We start from the raw sequence: 20,744 nt of genomic DNA, 5'->3' as shown, positions 1-20,744 counted from the left end.
ACCGAGTTTCCAACAATGATATTAGAGCCCGAGTTCGATGGGTTATGAAGGAAACAAGATGGAGAATCGTGGAATTTCACATGATGGTGACATGTTTAAGCTGACTACGAACAACTTTACATTCTAGAGACCTATGATGGAAGACCATCTTTACTGCAAAGACTTATATGAGCCCATCGTCCTTAAAGAAAGGTTTAAAGGAAAAACTGAGAAGGAATGAGAGATCCTGAGGCGAAAAGCGGTAGCCACGATCATGAAATATATCGACAAAAGCATTTTTGAGCATATGTCCGAGTTCACAAATGCATACAAGTTGTGGATGAAGATAGAGTCCATGATTCAGAAGAAGACTCCCAAGAACAAAGCACATTTGGTTCGCCGACTTGTGAAGCTAGAATACAATGACGATATGAGTATGATTAAGCACCTCAACACCTACAAAGGTATTATGAATCAGCGTCTAAAGTCGAGATGGAGATAGATGATGAGATGCAAGATTTGTTATTGTTGAGCTCGCTGCCAGAAAGCAAGAATACTCTACTAGTTACTTTAAGTAACTCGACTCCTGATGAAAAATTGAAGATGGATGTCGTGGCAGACAGCCTCCTGAATGAAGAGTCCAGGTGAAAGGAACGAGGTGTAACTAGCACAACTAAGGCAAATGTTGCTGAGAATAGAGGAAAGTCTGACTTTCGGGGTCGTAGTAAGAGCCGGGGTCGTGACAGATGAGATATGTCTAGAGGTTGAGATATAAATTGAAGTGCTTTTATTATGAGAAACCCAGTTACAAGCCAGGATAAGGCGAGATATGAATTGAAGTGCTTCTATTTTAGGAAGCCTGGTTACAAGAAGACTGGTTGCAGGACTCCACAAAAAAATTAGTAGAACGACACTGTGAAGCAGGATCAAATTGTGCCAAAGAAGGAAGAAGACAAGAGCACCACTATGGTGGCTGTCAAATCGGATGTCGATGTATTTCTCCTAGCTCAAGATAATTTTTTGAATATTGCATATGAAGACTGCACCTAGATTATTGACTCTGGTTCCTCATTTCACGTCACTCCACGCAAAGATTTTTTCACCTCTTACAAGAGTGGCGATTTTGGAGTCATGATGATGGGAAATCAGGTGACCAGCAAGACTGTTGGTGTCGGTGATGTGACCTTGACCACAGAGTGGGGTGCCAACTTGTGCTGAAGGATGTAAGGCATGTTCCTGATATGCGACTGAACCTAATCTCGGTAGGCAAGCTTGATGATGTCGGGTTAGTGAATTACTTTGAAGGATGTAGATGAAAATTAGCCAAGGAAAACTTGGTAGTGGCTCAAGGTAAAAAGGAAGGCTCCTTGTAAGTGATGCAAGGAAAGATAAATGTTGACAAAGCTAACTCTGTCTGAGATGCACCTAACATGGAGTTGTGGCATAAGCGCCTTAGCCACAAGAGTGAGAAAGGGCTCCAAATTTTGAACGAGAAAGAAACATTGACCGAGTTGAAAAGCCAAATACTGGAGAGTTGCACACACTTCCTAGCTGGAAAACAACACCAGATTTATTTCGTGAGACCAGATCAACTCAGTCAATGCAGGTATATACTTGACCTTGTCCATATCGATGTCTGCTCCATGTCAGAGAGATCACTTAGTGGAACTCAATATATTGTTTCATTTATTGATGATCATTCTTGCAAATTATGGGTATAATTGTTGAAGTCTAAAGACCAGGTACTCCAATCCTACAAAGAATTCCACACAATGGTGGAAAGGGAGATTGGCAAGAAATTAAAGGTGGTTTGATCTGACAACGATGGTGAGTATTACAACCCGTTTAATGCTTACTGTAGAGCGACCAGGATCTGACTTGAGAAGACACCCCCAAGACTCCTAAGCTAAATGGAGTTGCTAAAAGGATGAACCAGACTATTGAAGGGATGATCTGAAGTATGTTATCCAATGCCAGATTACCGAAATCATTTTGGGGAGAAGTCATCAGAACTGCTATTTGACTTGATCAACATGTCACCATCACAACCATTTGAAGGAGAAATTCCTGAAGAAGTTTGGACAGGATGGAAAGCGGTCTATGATCACCTAAGGGTATTGGATGCCGAGATTTCATGCATATCCCTAAAGATGAGAGGGCGAAGCTCGATGCAAAGACAAAATAATGCATTTACCTCGGTTTGTCGAGAAGTGAGTTCGTGTTCCGACTTTAGGATCCAATCAACATGAAGGTAGTATGAAGCCGAAATGTGATCTTTCATGAGAATGAGACTATTCACGACATCTCAGAGCCCAAAGTCCGGGTTGTTGTCCAAAGAGAAGAACCCGACCCTCCTGTCCGAGCTAAAGCAGTGGGAGAAAATTAAGAGAATAAAGAAAATGAGAATGACCAAGGCATAGAAGATCGAGGACCTGAGGAACGAGATGCGGAGGTCTGGGATAATGAGATCCGAGATGATGAGAATGATGACCCAGATCCTCAGCCTGATGAATAGCCTAGACACTCTACTAGAGTGAGACGACCTTCTACTAGGTACCCACCTAATGAATACATTGTGGTTGCTGAAAAGGTGAACCTCATAGTTATGATGAGACTATGACGAGCTTAAAAAAGGAAGAATAGGAGAAAGAAATGCAGGACAAGATGAAGTCTCTACACAAGCATCAGACTTATAAACTGTTCGGGTTTCCTCAAGGAAGATGAGCTCTGAAGAATAAGTGGGTTTACAAAATTAAACATGAAGAAAATGGCCAGAATTCGAGATACAAAGCCAAGATTATGGTGCAAGGATGAAATCAAAAGAAAGAAGTTAATTTTGAGGAGATTTTCTCTCCTATTGTGAAGATTACTTCAGTCCGAACCGTGTTTGTCATGGCAGCTTCAATGGAGCTCGAAGTAGAGTAAATGGATGTGAAGACGACATTCCTTCATGGAGACCTTGAAGAAGACATTTATATGAAGTAACCTGAAGGATTCCGAGCTCTAAGACAAGAAGATTTGGTATGCCGATGGCTTAAAGCAAGAACCTCGACAGTGGTATAAGAAATAGAGTCCTTCATGACTGAGCATAAGTTTGTGAAGACGGAGGCCGACCACTGCGTATTTGCCAAAAGGTATGAGGCTGAAGATTTTTTGATCTTACTTTTATATGTTGACGACATGCTGATTGTAGGGCAAGACAAATCGAGAATAGTTCCCTGAAGAAGGCGTTAAGCCTGTCCTACACGATGAAGGACCTTAGCTCTACAAAGCAGATTCTCGAAATCAAGATAATTCGAGTTGGACAAAAAAAGCTACTGTGGCTGAGTCAAGAAAAATACATTGAGGAGATCTTGAAAAGATTCATTATGGATAAAGCCAAAATAATGAGCAACCCCTTAGCCGATCATATTAAGCTGAACTATAAGCAATGTTAGAGATCTGATAAATACAAAGATGAGATGTTGAAGTTCCTATACCAATCCGTCATCAGAAGTTTGATGTATGCAATGGTTTGTATGAGACTCGACTTGGCGTATACTGTTGGAACAGTGAGCTGGTATATGTCGAACCCCGACAAAGAACACTGGGAAGCAGTGAAGTGGATTTTCAAGTAACTCTGAAGAACGACGAGTTTATGCCTTTGCTTTGGAGAGGTAAAGTCGAATTGCAAGGCTATACAGATGCTGATTTAGGGGGACATTTTGACTTAAAAAAGTTGACGACAGGATATTTAATGACATTTGCAGGATGAGCTATTTCTTGGCAATCAAGACTATAGAAGTGTATGGCACTTTCGACAACTGAGGCCGAGTACATAGCCGCGACTGAGGCAAGCAAAGAAATGATGTGGATGAAGAAGTTTCTCTCTAAACTCGGCCTTGATCAAGACAAATTCGAGTTGAAGTGTGATAATCAAAGTGCAATTCATCTTGCGAAGAATTCAACCTATCATTCCCTCACTAAACACATTAGTGTGAGGTATCATTGGATCCAGAATATGGTGGAAGATGGATAGCCCGAACTCGTCAAAGTGCACACCGACCTCAATTTGTTCGACATGATGATGAAGTCGGTACCAGTAAGAAAATTTGAAGACTACTATGAAGGTGTCGGGCTGTTACTGAAGTCAACGCATTGAAGTCAGAATGAGGAGATTTGTTGGGTTATCCCTCCTAAATGCTAAGCCCAAAGCCTATTAAAGGGTTTAAGAAATTCTAAACCTTAAGCCTTCTTCCTTCCCTATATAAGCATTAGAAAAAGGTTAAAGGCAATATTGGCTTGAGAGACACTTTGAGAAAATTTAGATAGCACCTCTAGGGAGAAGCTTGAGTGTTAGATCTCCTTAGAAAAGTTTGAGTGAATACCATCATTGTAGGTGAGGTTTGAGTGTACCACTATTATTGGTGAAATTTGATTTCTTATAACCCATTATTCATATAGTGGATGTTTGATTCTGGACTAGTGTCCCACAGGTTTTACTTCTTCATTGGAGTAGGTTTTCCATGTTAAAAGATTGTTGTGTTTCTCTGTTTCTCTCTCCTGCATTTTTGTTTTTGTTGTGCATAGGTGATTATTCAGGCCGAGCTCTAATTGCTGAGCTACAAGCTCAACGTTTGACTTTCACAATGCTTCCATGCCGAGTTGAGGGAGCCGAGTTCCCAACAATTATAGTATTAGAGTGATCTTGTCTTGTCTCATTTACAATCATTCTTTGCATTTTACTAAACACTCAATGCTAGCCTTTTGCGAGGAAGTTGCAATAAGAATATTGTCGAGAATGAGGATTAAGTGGGTTCCTTTTTAATTTCTTTATTAAAAGTATCATGTAAAATAATTCTTTTGAAAAATTGAATATATATATATATGTGTGTGTGTGTGTGTGTGTGTGTGTGTGTGTGTGTGTGTGTGTGTGTGATACGTCGTTTTGGGTGTTAGGAGAATTCATGAAGGGTGTTTTGGTAAAATTTCTATAAATAAACAAATAAAAATACCAAAACACCCTTCATTAATTCTCCTAATACTCCAAAATACCCTTTATTAATTCTCTTAACATCTAAAAAGACATAGTTTTAAGATAACCGAAAATAAGATTATCTCAAATGACTTGAGAAACGATAAACCCTATTTTTGTTGTTTTGTTTTTGTCGTCCTGTTCAGCAATTATAAGTGTATGCCAATGAATACGATGGTGAGTTATAAGCGTATGTCAATGAATTAGGGGTGTTCATCAACTGATCCAAACCAATTCAAACCGCGGTGACCGAACCAAAAAACCGATAACCGAAAAATCGAAAACCGAAAAATCAAAAACAAAAAAAAACCGCAAATTTTAATTGGATTGGATCAGATTTCGGATTAGTTGATGAAAATCGATCCAATCCAAACCGATCCAATATATTAATTTTCCTCTACCTACTTGGGCATTTCCCCAATCATAGCCTAAAATTTTCTAAACCCAAGACCCGTTAACTCATCAACTAAACCCAAGAAAAAACCTAGTCACATCTCATTAACAAAATTTCATCTGTGTAGAGCTGCATATCTCATTGCCCCCAAAAAAAACTATATTATCGTTTAATGATGTTTTTGTATTTAAATTTTTTTTACAAAGCCAATATATACAAAAGATGTTATTTGCATAATAATCATGAAACAAATTTTAGGATTTTCAAAAAATCAAAAACCGATCCAATCCAAACCGAAAAAAATTGGATTGGATCGGATCGGATTTGAAAAAAATCCAAACCGAATGGATTGGATCGGATGATTTTGTGGAACCAATGCACTCTACATAAAGAATATAAAGGTTCAACTATTTTGAAGATAACAAACAAGCATGGAAAGAAAGCTTCAAGGTGCAACCATCAAAAAGAAGTCTAAACAAGATCAAGACTCAAGCTTCAAGAGAAGTCTCTAAGTCCAAGCAACCTCCAAGTAACATAGTATAGGACTTAGGATTATTTGAATGGGTAATTAATTCCTTACGTGAACGAAGCTCAAAGTATTTTTCAAATACATGCATTAAATCATCGTTTAACATTCAAATACATCCCTAGCATGAAAATATAGTTTTCAATGTTTATAAAATGTTTAAACAATATTTGAAACTGATTTGAATCAAGAGAAAACCATTTTAGGGTGAAATCCAACCTTTCATCAGGTTGGTAATCGATTACCAAACAATGGTAATCGATTATCCTTCATGGTAATCGATTACCCTCCAATGGTAATCGATTACCTACTGGGCAGAAGACAAAATAACGGCTATAAAATGGCTAGTTTGCGAAAATGAGTGTAAAAAAGGCCATAGGGGCCCTCTATAAATAGAGAATATTGTTCCCCTTGATGAGACACACTTCTTGATCATTATTACTCATTAATTCTCATTCTATTTGCATTATTATAATGACCCTAATTGGTAAATCTTAGTTAGAGATTTAATTTAAGGATTTAAATGCCATAATTAGATTCAGTGAGCGATTTCGAGTATTTGGACTGTAATCATGACTAGGTTATGAATAGTGCGTTCTGTCGGAGAATTCGCAGTCTTGTGAATTAACCGGTGGAGCTTAATTAAGCAAAATGATTTTAGAGACATAATTTGACAATTCTGACTCCATATATGAGTTCAAAACGAAAAATTTTATAGTTTGGCACTTTCCGTGAAAATCTTGTGAATAGTGTTTTTACCAGGTATTTAGTACTGCTGTTTAAGCAACCGGTAGAGTCCAGAAACAAATAATTGATGAAATAAGAATAAGAAAGTCCAATATATGCCAAGCAAGTCAATATAGGCCCAAGAAAATGACAAGTGTATAAGTCTTAAGTTCATAAATAAATAAAGTACAGTTAGTGGTTCACAGTGCATTTCGTCAAAAATGGTGCAGAAACCACACTATGAATTATGAGTATTGTTCCTTAGGAAATAAAAACTAATGTAAATGACTTTAGAAAAATAAAAAAAATATGTTCGTAGCTTTAAGTTAGTTCCGGGTCAGTTTAAGTAAAAATACGCGATAGAAAAACAAACGGGTAAAAGGTCACATGTGTTTAAAAACTTAAGTGAATCAAATGACACAAATCCAAATCAGTTTCTCTCTCTTCCTTGCTCCAAAAACCCGATCTGCACCTAAGAAAAGGGGGGGGGTTAGGGTTGATCTTTCTTCTTTGATTTCTCCACCTATAATCCTCCAAATCCAATTACCCACCATATGAAATTGCTTGTAAACCACCCAACGAAGCCATTCCACCCATCAATTTGAGCTGTTGTTGAGTGTGTGAAGAGTTATTCTCTCCCCCAAATTCGAGCTACTATTCATCAAAGGGGAGAAATGGAGTTTTTCATGGAGTTTTGCTTGGTGGATGTCCTCTAGGCTTTGGGTAGTTCATTAGAGGTAACAAAACTCTAACCCTATGATTTTAGTCTTGAGGTTTATGTTTTGAAAATTATGACTATGATTGAGTGGAAATAAAGTAGCTAAAATTGGAAATTTTATGAAGTATTATGGAGGTTTTAGGATATAGGCATGTTAACTAAGCTTTTGTATAAGAATAAAAATTGGAAAAAAATCCATGGAGTGGACCCTTTAGCATTCGGCCTTCATGGAGGGTGTAGGGGTTATTGTGCAAAAATTATATTAAGTATTGTGAAGTTGTAATGTGTTGGAAATGAGTGAAAATAGATGAGTTAGTAAGAATGCCTATTAAAAAGAAAACACTAAGGGTCATACCCCCTACATGTCGGCCTTGATGGGTTGAAAAGGACTTGATGTCTAAACTTAAATTTGAACCTTGTGGATACATGCATAGGTGTGTGCAAGTTGTAATGTAAGTGAAGAAAATGTATTGTAAAAGAGAATGATATTTGGAAATTACCCTTATAGGATTCGACCTATAGGGTATTTAGGGATATATTTTGTACATTTTATTTTAAATAAAATGTGTTGTAATAAATTGTATAAAAATGATGAGTTTTGAAGAAAAATAGCATGATTTATGTTGAAAATTCCTAAGGGAATAGTTGATTAAATTAAAGAACACCAACGGTTATAAAGAGGTCTAGACTTGTGTATTGGCATAGGATTGGCAAAAATGCAAAGAAATGAAAATAAGCGATAAAATGTATGCTTTGTGAAAGGATCATGGCATAGTATCATGGCAAAGGATCATGGCATAGCTCTATGTTTAAGGAGTCTTTTCTTACTTGAGTGCTCCACCATAGTTAGTGAACTGTGGTTGGATTGTATGACTGTTTTGATGCTTTGTATAGATGCATTCATATAGAGCTATTTGATAACATGATATGTTTTATTCTGATATGACTTCGATAATATGATTTCTGTAATAATCTCTGGCCATTGATTGTATAGTACCCTGATGTCCGCTTTGGGGTCCTCCCTCGGGACTAAAGGTGTATGCCTCTGATATGTCTGGTTCCGCTTTGGAGTCCTCCCTCGGGAACACGTGCGTTGATTTGCGCTTGGGGTCCTCCCTTGGGAATGACGGCGCACGCCTCTGTTATGACATGAATATATGTTTTGTTCTGTTATGATATCTGTTATATGTTGTATTCGTATACTCTGTATCTGACTTTCATGCAGGAGTGAGCCAGGGGTATGGAGAATTCTCTATAAACCTGGAGCTTATTGAGATTTGTAATCTCACCCCTCGTTGGGGCCATATTTTCAAGTGCCCAGATCCCCGGTGAGACCTCTCTAGTCAAGGACGCGACCCGTGGCTGAGGATTTTGGACGGATTGGATTTTGAGTAGCTGTAGGCTACTTCTATTTTGGAGTATAGTGCTTTCATTTAGTATTTCAGTATTTTGTGGATGATGATGTTAGATCCTTCATTTTGTATATGGCCTGTATATGTTTTGTACATGTCTGTCAGTTTGATGCATGTACATTTGAGTATTCAGGCACGTTATATGATGATGTAGTATTCAGATAGGTTTACGTTTTGATGGCATGCTGTTAGATATAGTGGCACGGAGACATGTTATGCATGCGCCCATGTATGGGTATTTGATTATATTTGGATACCTGGTATTTCTGAATTGATATGTTGTATAAACTGTTTATCAGGAAATGCTTCTGAGTGGGATTGGAAAATCCCCAGTTGTTCGATTTATAGAGGAAACTCTGCCCGATTTTTGTTTACGCCGAGTAAGAATTAAGTTAGAAAAAGAAAAAGTTAGCTCATATTTTCGTAAGTTAAGTCTTCCGCTGTTTCTGTTTATATCATTTGTATGTTAATTGAACTGGCTCGAGACGGGGATGTTACAATTATTCTTGTCTTCTTGATCATAAATTCTCTTTGAGCTTTATTCTTGTGAGAGTGTCAACAACCATTATTCTTCAACTTGTGTTATTTGTACTTTGAGAGTACTTAGCCATTGTTAAACACCTTCCTTTGATTTCTTGAATAGTTAGGGGAGTGAACCCTATACACTTGAGAGGTCACCAAATTCCTAAGAAAATTTGGAGTGAAAAATTGTAAGGCATCAAGAGCCCGAAGTCTTGAAAGGTTGTAGAGGTTTGTCAAGCACCCTCAAGCTTGATAGTTAGTGAAAAGAATTGATCGAGCGACTCCAGTCTGGACGTAGGTCACTGTGGTGGTGACTGAACTAGGATACATTTAGTTTGCAATTTCTCTAACCTTAATCTCTTTATTTAAGTATTAAAATTGCATTTTAGATTGTCTTTATATATTCGCTTGCTTACTTTGTTGATCACTACACTTGCTCTTACACTTAGATTTTTTCTTATTAAACCATTTATTGAAGAAATAGTCTTTAAAATATCAAAGGAGACACTTTCCGAAAAGATTTTGTAAAACTCAATTCACCCCCCTCTTGAGTATTGAAGCCACTCGTCCAACAGATTTTTACTTCCAAAACCGATCCAATCCAGACCGCGAACACCCCTACAATGAATAAGATGGTGGGTCCACAACATTGCAATGATTCAAGTTAAAATTATCTTATTTGCCTGTTGAGCAATCATTGATTCTATTTCCTTTGGTGAATAATTGAGCAATTATTTCTACTACACATTTACATTAAGGGTTTTATTAATCTCATGTTAAAGGAGATAAGTTATCTCATGTCATAGAGATAAATTTGTGGGCTCCACCATCTAAAAAATAAAAAGAAAAGAAAAAAAAAGAAAAAGGTGACACAGTTATCGAAGAGTGTGTAGCAGAGAAATTTATCACATATAACATAAGAGTAGTTTTTCCTTTACATTAATCTATCTTCTCATGAAGATAGATATGAAAAGACTCGAGTTATCTTCTAATGCACATTTACTTTAGTATACATTTCTTCTGCTGGACACTCTGATATGGTGAACTTTTTATTTGAAAATAATCGAAAAGAGAAGCACTTTAATCTACCTTTCCGAGGCATGGTCTATTTCACACTGATAAAATGCGCATGCCTTCCTGCTTCTATTTCACACTGATAACTTTCTCCTTCTCTCAATAATGAATATATATTTTTTGATACAGTCAATAATGAATATTAGATCGAGGAGGGACTTGACCAATTAATTTAGTCTAGATATTCTTCTAATCTTGACTTGATCATTCATCTTTGTTAGCAGTAGCGTGATACCATTTTTGAGCTCCTTATTAAGTGATTTATTTAATCCCACGGTATTTCATGAAAATATTCCAAATGGATGACATTGCTTATGTTACTTATGTAAATTTATTTAAAGAATATACTATAGATAACGTGCTTAGTTATGCGTTAATTTATATACAAATTTTATGACCAACGTATTATGCGTTTTTGCTTCTAATAACTTAATGAATTACATTACTGTAAATCCTTGCGCTTCACAGCATATCTGCAAATTGCAATAAACTAGGTATTTTTGTGGAAGAAGCAGAGCTTGCAGAATTTGGAGAACGCTTTTCTTGGGAACCAGATGGTAAGCCTTTTTTTTTTTTTTGAAAAAACAAAAAACAAAAAACACTTCCTTTCTTAATTATTTTGCAATTGAAGTTTGTTTAGAAAAAAATCACTCTATTTTAAGAGTAAGTTTTGGAAACTTATATTGCTTAATAAGTTTTACTAAAATACAAAATTTACAAATATTATAACTCTTGAATCGTGTGGTATTATTTTGATGATTATGAATTTTAACTTTAGATAAATTATACATTAATCTGTGCGTAATTTTATAATTTATATTTACTTATATTTTAAAAAATATATCATATGATTAAAATAAAAATGTTTGATGAAGTATTAACTAATTTTAATCTGTATGATATTTTCTAAACTTAATCTATATTTAATCCAATAATTGGATTGATAAAACTCAACAACCATTAAAAGTTATTAACTGATAATTATTTCTTGCGTTGGGAAGGTATTTTAACATTTAAGTCAAATGTTAAAATATAAAGTAAAAGGAAAATATTTAAAATTATTAAAACATATGTAAAATTTATTCAGATAAAATATAAAAATATATGCATAATTATTTTTAGAAAATAATTATTTAGATTTAATTTTTTTTTTTTTAAATCTAACCGGGATTGTGAGAGGTTTGAATAATTTGCATCTCATGGGTTTAAACCATAGTGTCAATCATTGTATAAAAAAAATATAAAAATTAAATTAAAAATAATGTGTCATTTTCTAAGAAATAATAACATAAAAAAAATAAACTACTCTAAAGACAATATATTTTTGACTTAATTTATATTGCGTTGGAAAGATAACTCTGGTCGACATCATTCTTTCAAATATTAATCCTGTTGAAGTGTGTTAGGCATACACTTTGCTTCCACATACTTTGTCGAGTATACGTAGAATATTGAATGTGGTATTGATCTACTAGTAATGTTTGATCCTTTCTTACAAGATGCATGCCGTTTAATATAAGTTCTATGTTAAATAATTTGAGCTTATTCTTACTAGTGAAATTTATATAAATCTTACTTAATAATAAAACATATTAAAAAAAAGCATCAAATACTGTGTTAATAACATTTTTTTTTAATTGTTTAGAAGATTCATGATCTTAAGGTCATCTTTTATTGACAAATATTTGATCTATCAAACTTGACTAATATAGTCTAGGTATATATTCAACCGTGACTTGATCATTCATCTTAATTGGCAATAGCGTGATACCTGTTTTGAGCTCCTAAAACGATTTATTTAGTCCCATGGTATTTAATGAAAATATTCAAGACACGATGGAAAAAATTGCTTGTTATTTATGTAACTTTTTATATAAAAAATACAATAACATCGTTAGTTATGCGTTAATTTATGTAAAATTTCGATGATCAACATATTATGCGTTTTTTTTTTTGGTTTATTTTTTCTGCAGTAACTGCAGATAAGTTATCTGCAGTAAGCTCAATACGACGTCATTTTGGGTAGAAATCATAGTGTTTTTGTAATTTTAGTTTATTTCAGGATTATTATAGACTTTATAATTATAATTTTTTTATTTTTCAATCTCAAAACGACGTCGTTTTGAGAGTAAATGCAGATAACTTATCTGCAGAAATAGTTTTCTGTTTTTTTTTTTTTTATCTAATAGCTGAATGAATTAAATTACTATTAATCTCTGTGCTGCAAGACATATCTACGTATTGCAATAAACTCGGTAATCTTGACGAGGAAACAGAGCTTGAAGAATCCGAGAACGCTTTTGTTGGGAACCAGATGGTAAGATATTTTATTTATTTATTTTAAAAAATCATTTCCATTCTTTAGGGCATGTTTGGTGTGATGTATAAGGCCTGATAGTATAAGCTTATACTATACATTAATGAATTTTCAGTTGTTTGGTGTAACCATTGTATAGTATAAGCTTATACAGCAGACCCCCTAATACATCAAAATGATGTATAACTTACTCAAGCCTAGAGAGGTGGGATTAAACCTGATAAGGAATTGATGTATTAGCCTAATCCCATCCCATTCTTCTCTTTCCCATCATAACCTTTTACCCTTAACCCCCCCTTCTTCCCCACCCCGCTGTAACCTCATTTCTTCTTTTTCCCCATTTCTTCTTCTTCTCAAATCACATCAGTGTAGAAAGTTGTAACAAAATTGAATTCTGATTTTTCAAATTGTTACAATAATAACAACGAAACCTTGATGCTAGTGCCAGCTTGGGAGGGAAACATTGTCCCCATTTTAACACATTGTGTTTGTATTGACGGAGATCCCAAAACTTGCCTCCCATTCTAATTTATGCATTTATCTTCTACAATCTGCAATCAAATCCAGAGACGCATTCATCGTAAGATCTATTCATGCTCGAATCATCAAATAGGGCTTTCGCATGGGTGTTTGCTTGATGAACAACCTCCTCAATTTCTATGCTAAAATTGGTTCCTTCTCTCATGTTCACCGCGTGTTCGGTGAAATGCCCCTTAAGACCTCATTATCTTGGAACACCATTTTCTCCGATTATGCTAAAGGGGCGACATGGAAGCTGCACACTGTGTGTTTGATGAAATTCCTCAACCTGATTCAGTCTCCCAATAATAATTTTTTTGTTAAAATATTAATTTTTATTTCTACAAAATTTATTTATTTTTTAGACATACTAAATTAATATCATATGACATATATAGAAGAATTATATAAAAAAATTATTAAAGGGTATCTTTGTCAAAAATATTTTTTTTTATCCTATCTAGTATTATACAGTGCATTACCAAACACTGGATAATATTATTTTATACAATACATTATCTTATACAATGTCATGCCAAACGTTGGATAGTATTAAAATCTAATCAGGGCTTATACTATCAGGCCTTATACTATCAGGTCTTATACTATTAGGGTTGGAAGTACAGTGTTACGTTGTTTATTGGTGTATAGAATAGGATAAGGGCTAATAGCATAAAGCCTGAATGTATAGAGTTTGATTAAGTTTTAATACTATCTTGCGTTTGACATGCTATTATATAAGATAATGTATTGTATAAGATTAGAGACAGAGATGTCTAGCCCAATGGGCTAGTAGATTTTTTTTTGGATCTAGGTGCCCTCTCCAAGGTATCTATGGATTAGATACCCTTGAGTCAAGCATATCATTGTGCAAGAAAGAACAATAAACGGCTTTGCTAAAGGGGTGTGTGTACAGTGACAACATAACAGTAAGAGAGAGTGTGTGTATCTATATTTTTTTATCTCTTATTTATAGAGTTTACATGTGGTCATTGAGTGTTGGACCTCCAGTGCTATTGTGAATGGCTCAAGCCCATATATTATCGTATTAGGATTGATATCTATGATTGGATATCTTTCCTTATTTGTATTTGATTAATATTTTGGATCGCTCCTTGTTGGGTTCATCAATGTATGGGCCTCGTATATGAGTCCATAACAGTAGTTAACATGTCAAAAAAAATTATTCGTAAACGCAGAATCCCAATTCAATTAAATAAAAAAAAAATTAGGGTTCCATGAAATGCAATGTCGCTATCCCCCTGTCTTTCCTGGAAAACTCATCACAAATTGAAGGAGGGGAAATTTTGAGAGAATCTTAATGTGACGAAATAGTATTGCATTGGCCAGGTGACTGAACAAGAGATCGAATTATTGTTGAGAGAGAAAGAACATCAAGAAAACATAAGAAGTCTTTCTTTGAAACTTCTTTTGCATCTTATTTGAGTGGAATCAACCACCTACCCACTACTCTCATAGACTACAAAGAAGAAAAGTAGATACAATTATCACGGATACTTTTTATTTTTGTTTTGGTAGATTTTCTCTATAGCGTTTCTTGCCAGATTCCCCTTGTAAGCCAAATTAAAAGAATAATTTGCTGACCCTGCCCAGCTTCTTATTCGAAAATAAAGTGACTTTATATTATTAGAATATGCCCTACTTGATCAGCACTCAATCAAAAGTTAATCTTCTTAATTAATAACAATTAAGTATCTCTGTGGTGTTGTATTTATTGGGGTAATCTTTCAAATGCGCTCTTAACAAGAAACTTCCGACTTAATAATATTCCAAATACATGGGGTCCATGTCAAGTTCATCCCTACTTGTATAAATATGCATGTTTTACTCCCAGCAGGTTGAATGAAAAATTAAGTTGATGATCATCATCACCAAGAATTTTTAGATTTTCCCATAAAGAGAATATAGCACGAGATCGGTATACCTTACACAAGAGTCATGTCCGACTCTACTACAGGTAACATGCTAAGCCCGGGAGTGAGTTTAACCTGCATTAAATCTTTATAAAATAATTTCTATTTGTAGTTGCGTCAATGATTTCAAAAAATGGAATCTTTATAAAATTCACTTTAAGATAAAAAGTACTAAAAAGAGTACCAAATAATGGGTAGATATATCATTTATTTTTCTTTTAGAAAACTGATCATGCAGTACGTTAAGGTCTACATCATCTTTTATCTCTTGACAAATAGCGTGATATCATTTTTTGACTCGATCATTCATCTCTATTAGCAATAGCGTGATACCTTTGAGCTCCTTAAGTGACTTATAAAATCCATTCTATTTCATGAAAATACTATGTGCTTAATTAGTTATGCTTTGATTTATATAAAGACTTGATGACCAACACTATGTGTTTTTACTTCGGATAGCTGAAGCCTGAATGAATTACATTACTGTTAATCTTTGCGCTGCAAGACATATCTACAGATTGCAATAAACTAGGCATTCTTGTGGAAGAAGCAGAGCTTGCAGAATCTCAACAACGCTTTTCTAGGGAACCGGGATGGAAGTTTTTTTTTTTCCCAAAAAAAAAAAAACCATTTCAATCCTTATACAAAATCTTACGATTGAAGTTTTTCTGAATGATAATCTACATAAGCTTTTGTATAAGGATTGAAATGGGTGATGTTTAGAGATATGAAAAAGAATTTGAATACCTCTCTGGAGAGAAGTTTGAGTGAGACTTCTTTAGGTAAGTTTGATATTATCATCATTGTATGTGATGTTTGATTGTACTTCTAGTGAAAGACTAGGGAAGTTTGATTGTTGTAATCCATTATTCTTATAGTGGAAGTTTGATTCTGGACTAGTGTCCCGTGGGTTTTTACTTCTTCACAATAGAGAAGGTTTTCCCTCGTTAAACAAATTGTCTGTATTCTTCTCCATCTCTTTCCTGTTGCATTTTACTGTTTCGCCTCCCGCAATTGACTCCGACTTCTCACAACATTTATTACGTTGGATGAAATGTGATAATTACATGAGATGTGCAGGAACATGGAAAAGGGATATGTATATGGCAGCCACATCAGGGGATTGGGTTGAGGCTACGAGGTATGATAAAAAAACATCCAAACTGGGAATGTTGTCTTTTGAGTGGTGGTGGAGACACAGCCCTTCATGTTGCAGTGAGCATGGAACAATTCACTTTTGTAGCAAAGTTGGTGGAACGTATGAGCTTGCATGATTTGGAAATTCGCAACGCAGATGGGAATACAGCCTTCTGTATGGCTGCTATTTCAGGAAACGTGAAAATTGCTACAATTCTATTTCACAAGAACCCAACATTGGTATGGATTAGAGGCCATAAAGACATGTTACCAATTCAATTGGCATCTTCTGCTGGTCACTCTCATATGGTGAAATTTTTATTTGAAAAGCCTCCGCAAGACATGCACTTTCATCTACCCTTCCAAGACGTAGTCATGCTCTTTTTCTTTACCATTACAAACAACATTTTCAGTAAGTTGGACCCAGCTTGCGCGGTCTCCCGCGCGCGCGCGCACACACACATATATATATATATATATATATATATATAAGATTTAATGTCTCTTATATTGTATGAAATAATTTTATCTCCTACACACATAAAGTATGTAAGACCCATATTTTCTTGTATTTTTTTTATTCTCTTCACATGACACCAGATAGGCTCCACACACTTTTATGTATATACGTAAAAAAAATATATGTTAATCATAATTTAAAATTCTTCCACAGTTCTCTAAGGCTTTGCTGTAACATAAGTATGTTTGGAACATAAAATTTAGAATAAAGTCTCATTTGGGTTCCTAACAAAAAACACAATCTTCACTTTAGTTCCTTACAAAAAAAATAAAAATAATCGTCTGATCCCTATGAAATTCAAAGTGGACTCATTTGAGTCCTTTAGAGAGACTAATGTGAGTCTTTTTGAATTTGTGAGGGATTACGATTTCAACTAAATGAGTCCACTTTAAATTTCTTAGAGACTTCATGACTAATTTTTTTTTTATAAGGGACTAAAGTGGGGATTAGGGACCCAAAAAAAGATTTACTCTAAAATTTATGAGCAGATTTGATTTATAAATACTTTTTTGGAAATTATTAAATTGGAATTGATTTAATTGATTACTATTAGTTTCTAATATAATGGAATTCCAAATATAAAACCAATTCAATTAAAACCAAATGATATTAATTCTATCTTTATTTTTTTATTTTTGGTAGATGGATGGGGCATTCTATTTTTGTAAATTAAAAAAATACATAATGTTACTTTTGTATTTAAAACTATTTATAAGTGAATTTCAATTTTCTTTCTTCTTTTTTTTTTTTTCAGCACGAGTTTTCTTTCTTCTTTTGTTTATTTTGAAATTTAAACTATGGTAAATTGGTAATGACTTATTCGTTGTTTTCAATTATTTGTTGGTGATCACAGCTGTGGCATGGAATTTGTTGGATAGATATCCGCAACTCGCTAGCACGGGAAACGAAGAGGGGCTAACACCCTTGCAACTGCTTGCTCAAATACGTTAGCTCTCTGATCTTATAGCCTATTTGGCATTTTTTTTTTTAAATTAAAAGCTATTTTTATGATAAAATTAAAGAAAGAATTTTAAAAATAAAATTACAAGTTGTTTGATCATTATTTTAATTTTTTATCTTAAAAGTTACTTAAAATCTGTTTATTTAAAAAAAAGCACATTTTTTAAAAAAGTTAATACAACTTAAAAAAAGCTCATCAGCTTTTGACTTTTGGTTTTTTTTCATTATAAAAAAAAAAAAACTATTTTTACTATAAGAGCTTTGGTAAAAAATTATTTGACCTAGATTCTACTTATAATGAAAAAATAAGCTAAAAAAAGACCTTTCAAATAGTCACTTAATTAATCTCTTTTAGAATTCAATTTATTTATTTATATTTACTGTCCATTTTCAATATTACAAAATTTGTGTTCAGAGAATTTTTCACTCCTTCCCGAAAAATAAAATAATCAAAACCTGGATCTGACTGATTTTGATTATGATTTTTTTTTTTAAAAGAAACTGTTTCAAATATAAATTTTGAAAATTTCAAACAGTGAAATAATAAAACTTGCTTGAATATGATTGGATTTAAATTTATAAATAAATTATATTTATTTACAAGAACATGATTAATGAATTTTTATAATTACAAAATTATCACCGTAAAATAATATAAAATTAAAAAATTGAATTTATTTATAAAAGTGCCAATATTTTTTTAGAACATCTCTAATCTGTTCTTTTTTTAGTTTTAAAAACTTAAAAACAGTTATTTTAAAAAAAATCATTTTACAAAACAAGCATTTTCAAAAAAAAAAAATTTGTTTTTAGAAACATAAATCAAACCGGCAATCATTAATTTAGTCTTGTTTTGATTTACTTTTACTGTATCTCAGTAAAATAAAATAAAATAAAAATATGAATTAATAATTATATAATTCAAGCTAATTTAATTATTTACATCCACTCTGCCAGCCTTTTACAAGGAAGTTCCAGGTTATCGAGATATTCTAAGTTGTTTGTCTATGAAAGAGGAATTTCTGAACTCTCTAAGAACTTCAGAAGCAATGTTCGATGCAGCAAAATCAGGAAACAATGTGATTTTAGAATATATTTTAAAGTACAATCCAAATTTGATGATTAAAGTGGATTCCAGAGGACAAAGCTTACTTCACATTGCTATTTTATATCGACACATATCTGTATACCGACTAATAATGAGTAAGGGTGCATACAAGAATTTTATACTGCAGCTGGTTGATTGTGATGGAAACAATGTTCTTCATTTAGCTGGAAAATTGTCTGCTGAAGAAAGATTTGGATCATCAGTATGTCTAGTTCTAATTTGCAGTGAGGAGATGTGGTTTAAGGTGTGCATCTACCCTACACTACACTACATTATTAGCATCTTTGATATACAATGAAGGGGAAAAGAAGTATTCTTTCAAATGACATAAGCTTATATCTTTTAAGGTGATTTACACAAAGTATAGCCTGTTATACTTTGTGTAAATATGAAAAGTTTTTTTTTTTTCTCTCTAGTCACATCGCTGACGTGTAAAGTGAAAAAAAAGAGAGCAATTTTTCAGATTTGCACGAAGTATGACCGGTTATACTTTATGTAAGTCGCTAAAAAGACACGACTTGTGTCCTTTTAAATGACACACATTAAACCATGCAATTAATTATCTTACTCTTTCATTTTCTCAAAATGTCTTTTATTTTATTATTTTTAACTTATATATAGGAAGTGGAGAGGATAGTTCCACCTGCATTGAGAAGCGTGAAAAATAAGGATGGTTGGAGTGCAAAAGAAATATTTTATAGAGAACACAAAGAGTTAATTGAAAGAGCTATATCAGAACTGAAGGGAATTGCAAGTAATTACCTAGTTGTAGCAACTCTTATTGTCACGTTAGGTATAACTGGAGATCTCGCAATTCGTACTAATAATATTGAAGGACGGACTCCAATATTTTCGGACTCCAAATGGTACATTATATTTGCTCTATCAATTGCACTTGGATTAAGCTTATGCACAATATCTATGTTCCTCTTCACTTCAGTTATACTCCCTACAGTCTGGAAGCCAAAACGATGTTATGTGACCTCTCAGCTAATAAGAGTTGCTTGTGCGTATTTGATGCTGTATTTCTCTGTTGGAGTCATGCTCACCTTTTCTGAAGTATCTGGTGCGGTTTTGATCTACAGCTTCTTCCCCAAATGGGTCTTGTATGCTATTGCTGCACTTGATTGTAGTCCACTCATCTTGTCTCCTTTAATTTACAATTATACTGTGCATATTGCTCTGCAATTCACACTGTGCTATTGCGAGCAAGTTGCAATGAGAACACTGTCAAGAATGGGGATTAAGTGGAATCCTATTTATATTCTTTTGTAAATATGGTGAAGCATATATTGTCTATCATGTTTTGCGATTTCGCATTTATCTTTTCCTCAATTGATTTAAGTGGCTTCTTATAATGGATTCTTACTGAACACCTAGAGATAGGGTGAATATGTGTTCTGATTTTTTAAAACAAAAAATTTTTGAAAGTAGATCTTTAAATTTGATTAACCTAAAGAAAGTTGAACTAATAAGTTCAAGAGACACACTCGTGATAACTAAAACGACAATCCTCAACTTTGTTTTACTATATCCAATTTAGTTAATAATCATACAAATATAACAATGCTATTAATTTACTTCATATCCCTATTGCCTAAATGTTAGAATGATGCAATTATGAAATTTGCATTCCTGACCTTTTTATAGAGAGTATAAGCGCAACTTTACTTTCTTACTTAAATTGTTAAATAATTCATTTCCAATGGTTAGAAATTTATTGATCAAGTAGCTTGAAAATTACTTCAATAAAAACACCCTAATATAATAGCAATAGCTAAGAAATATTATGCTTTTGACACTATAAGATAGACAAGACTAATAAGCAGAAGTGCAGAACTGCTACAACACTGATCTAATAGAACAAATTAGAAAATAGTTAAA

General features: G+C 33.8%; 1 protein-coding gene across 1 annotated transcript; it reads left to right on the top strand.

The window, feature by feature from the left end:
- Nucleotides 1-471: 471 nt before the first annotated feature.
- Nucleotides 472-20,135, top strand: LOC133304434 (uncharacterized). The gene is made up of 7 exons (XM_061504473.1): nucleotides 472-623; nucleotides 10,834-10,922; nucleotides 12,594-12,682; nucleotides 16,216-16,684; nucleotides 17,646-17,738; nucleotides 18,710-19,104; nucleotides 19,482-20,135. The coding sequence occupies exons 1-7, from the start codon at nucleotides 472-474 to the stop codon at nucleotides 20,133-20,135; spliced, it is 1,941 nt and encodes a 646-aa protein (XP_061360457.1).
- The last annotated feature ends 609 nt before the right edge of the window (nucleotides 20,136-20,744 follow it).

Source organism: Gastrolobium bilobum, unplaced genomic scaffold (genome assembly GCF_033153095.1).
Source record: "Gastrolobium bilobum isolate Gb01-03AN ecotype WA unplaced genomic scaffold, APGP_CSIRO_Gbil_v1 utg14467, whole genome shotgun sequence".
NCBI classification, from domain to species: domain Eukaryota; kingdom Viridiplantae; phylum Streptophyta; class Magnoliopsida; order Fabales; family Fabaceae; genus Gastrolobium; species Gastrolobium bilobum.
Note: the sequence above shows the minus strand (reverse complement) of the source record. Positions and strands in the feature narration are given on the sequence as shown.

What these genes read in the sequence shown, in the direction of transcription:
- LOC133304434 (XM_061504473.1), top strand. Translation starts at nt 472, where the DNA reads ATGGAGATAGATGATGAGATGCAAGATTTGTTATTGTTGAGCTCGCTG. An exon ending in CTCCTGAATGAAGAGTCCAG is followed by an intron (nt 624 to 10,833) that starts GTGAAAGGAACG and finishes TGCGCTTCACAG; the next exon opens with CATATCTGCAAATTGCAATA. An exon ending in CATTACAAACAACATTTTCA is followed by an intron (nt 16,685 to 17,645) that starts GTAAGTTGGACC and finishes TGGTGATCACAG; the next exon opens with CTGTGGCATGGAATTTGTTG.